General features: G+C 29.4%; 1 protein-coding gene across 1 annotated transcript; it reads right to left on the reverse strand.

Annotated features, from left to right (window-relative positions):
- Positions 1 to 469: 469 nt before the first annotated feature.
- On the reverse strand, positions 470 to 3079 carry LOC107191955 (D-glucuronyl C5-epimerase). The gene is made up of 7 exons (XM_015581108.1): positions 3057 to 3079; positions 2888 to 2977; positions 2635 to 2782; positions 2268 to 2396; positions 1492 to 2196; positions 1213 to 1400; positions 470 to 1119 (listed from the first exon to the last, which is right to left on the reverse strand). Exons 3-7 carry the CDS (start codon positions 2770 to 2772, stop codon positions 588 to 590), a joined length of 1692 nt encoding a protein of 563 aa, XP_015436594.1. The 5' UTR covers positions 2773 to 2782; positions 2888 to 2977; positions 3057 to 3079; the 3' UTR covers positions 470 to 587.

Here is a 3079-nt window from a genome sequence, read left to right on the forward strand (position 1 = left end):
CATTAAAATTTTAATTACTTAAGTACTATATTTATAGGTAATATATAAATAATGTTATTAATTCTTGTTTTACATTTTTAACTTTTTATACATTCTCATAATTAAGGCCTATTTAGGTATTATTTTTGTTAAAAAGAAATATTAAACTACTATAAAGTAAATACCTTCACCTATAGTATGTCCTTTGAATTAAATAAGCTATTTTTAAACATAACAATAAGTAACAATACATTAATATGAATATGTAAGTACAATTTAATAACAGGATTTGAAACTCTTAGTTTTGCTATGGCAAAAGAACGCAATGCATGCCTTAAAAAAAACATGTATATCATGTTTTGTCTAATTGCTCTTGTTTCAAACTATGTTAAAAATCTATGTGAACGAAGATTTCAGGACAAATATTAAAAATTTTTACTGCTTTTATATAACAATGATTACACAAACAGAATAATATATTTTGGTCCGCTTTATTCCTCGTCTATGTGGAGTTATACGATACAAAAATGGAAAAGGAAGGATGAGATTTTCAATATCAATAAGTTAAAAATAAATGCATAAGGCAGTCAAATACTGAAGATAAAAAATTAATTGTGCGCAGCTTTCTTACCATTCATGTAACCTATCCACCGTTCTGCTGTAGTAGTAAAGATAGGATCATTATCGATTGAATTTAGGAGAAGAAGCTGATTGATATGAGTAGAATGATAATCCCATCGAGCTAAATTTGGAGCTGTTTTTAATGTAAAATGACGCAAATCATATGTAGTGCCAGAGCCTGTATCGTACAAAGTTAACATGTGTTTCAGTGAGGTCATACCCTGATTAAAGAGGCGAGATGCTTCTTCAGCATCCTTTCCTGCCGCTATACTCTTCAAGTCATACAATCCAATTAATGAATAAATAAAACCATTAAGTATAAAAGAAGGAGGTGTTGTAGGGTATTCTTCGTACCATACATATTTACCTAGGAATACTGCAGCTACACCTCCTTTATTAGAGGATAATCTAAAAGGCTGCAAACCTCTCACAGCAGCTTGTAGATATTTCTCTTCATTGGAATGATAATATGCTCGCGCTAATACAGAAATTGCATGCCCTTGACCCATACTAGAATACCTGTAGATATCGTGAAAGGTTTTAGCATTTTAAAAATTGCCTTAATTAGTATCATACAATCTTAATGATTTGGTAAAATAAAATTAAATATACCATCCTGGTTCAAGAGTAGCCATTCCAGGTGCTACTTTTCTTCTAACAGGATTTGCCCATCCACCCGAACTAATATTCTGATTGATTACAAACCATCTAGCTGCATCATAGAATTGTTCCATATGTTCACTTGTAGATAATGTTATATTATCAATCATTCCAGATCCATACAAAGTTATTTTTATCATCTATAATAAATAGAAGGTTATTAATACAAAGCATAACAGTTTCATAATTATACCTTAAGCTTTTTAATAATTGCTCATGTTTATATATTACCTTTAACTTAGAACGAGACAACTTCTTTTTACTTTTATCACTTAAATATAAACCTTTTTGTAAGTCAATAACCAAGTCCCTAGTGTATCTTCTCCATTGTTGGTTAATTTGACCAATTCCATAGTAGACATGGTTGTTGTAAGCATGTAATACTATATTACTAGTAATGTAATGCAGATAATATATTTCTTTTCTTTCCCTAGTAACCATAATACTACCATTGTCTTTAATATTAAAATCCCACTTCAATACAAAGTCCAACACATGATCTAACTTCAATGTAATTCCAGAAGTACTAGTTTCAGGTGTAGCAAATTTCATTACATGACTATTAGCATGCTTGTCAAATACTCTAGTTACAAATGACCCCTGTGGTACAGTCCATTCTCGTTTAGTTTTGTCAGAATCCTCGATAATTTTTCTACGAGGTTCTGGTTCTGTTAAGTTTTTGCTATAATGAGACAGTCCAAATTGAGCAATTTGAGTAGGATAATAATATCCCTGACTTTCCCACTGAGTAGATATTGGTACACCATCATTTCCACTGATACACTTAACACGTTCCCTAACTTCAACATTGTAATTCTCGAAAGTCATAAACACTCCTCGTGGATCATATTTCCCTTTGGGATTAACAATTTTTGAATAACTGTGCAGCCATTCGAACCTTTCTAAACCATCATAGGTGGCTAACTTGCCATAAATCTGTTGAATTTTTTAAATAATATATGTAAATAACATTCATTGAATAACTAATTTGCAATAATAATATTTACCTCAAAATACTTGTGAATAAATGAAAATGGTATGTATACTTCATCTCCTTCTTTACGGCACCCAATAGAATAATCACCATTAATGTGGCAATCTATTTCTTGATATCCAGTTTCTGAATTTTGTCGGTCCTTTGTAAAAATAAATTATGTTTAAGTTAAGTTTGGATTTAATTCTTGAGTAAATTAAATTAATGAAACAAATGTTTTAACAATATCTTAGCTTTATAATAAATTATTTTACAATAGATTAGATCTTCAGAAATTAGATGTAGGATGTTATCATTTAAAACCCTTTGATGAAATTGCATTACAAAAATATTAATCTATACTAAATCAATATTTTTTTAAAACTAGCATATTTACTTACTCTGTGTTGAAATTTTGTTTTCCAGTCAGTATTTTTAAAAAACAATGGGGGGCCACAATTATTCCATGATGTCAATATTGAACTTAACACTGCAACTATTATTACAAGTAATATTGTCTTAAAGTTCAACCGCATCATCCTATGAATGCTGTTGATTCAATAAAACATTTATAAGTGCAAAAGCATGACTATAATTTATAATTATTTTAAATTAATTAAAATTTAAATTTATAAAATATGCTTTCATACATACTTGGGTGTTATGAAAATTTTTGCCACACTTTCTGTCAATGATTTCGATTAAGATCAAATCGTTTTTTCCATTCTTGAGAACTCTAAGTTGCTTAAAAGATGCAATCAATCATGAAGAGACAACAAAAACACGTTTACGTACGTTGACAGCTCTTAAATTAAATACATACATGTATTTACCCCTTTTATGAAA

Source organism: Dufourea novaeangliae, unplaced genomic scaffold (assembly GCF_001272555.1).
Source record: "Dufourea novaeangliae isolate 0120121106 unplaced genomic scaffold, ASM127255v1 scaffold248, whole genome shotgun sequence".
In the NCBI taxonomy this organism is placed as follows: domain Eukaryota; kingdom Metazoa; phylum Arthropoda; class Insecta; order Hymenoptera; family Halictidae; genus Dufourea; species Dufourea novaeangliae.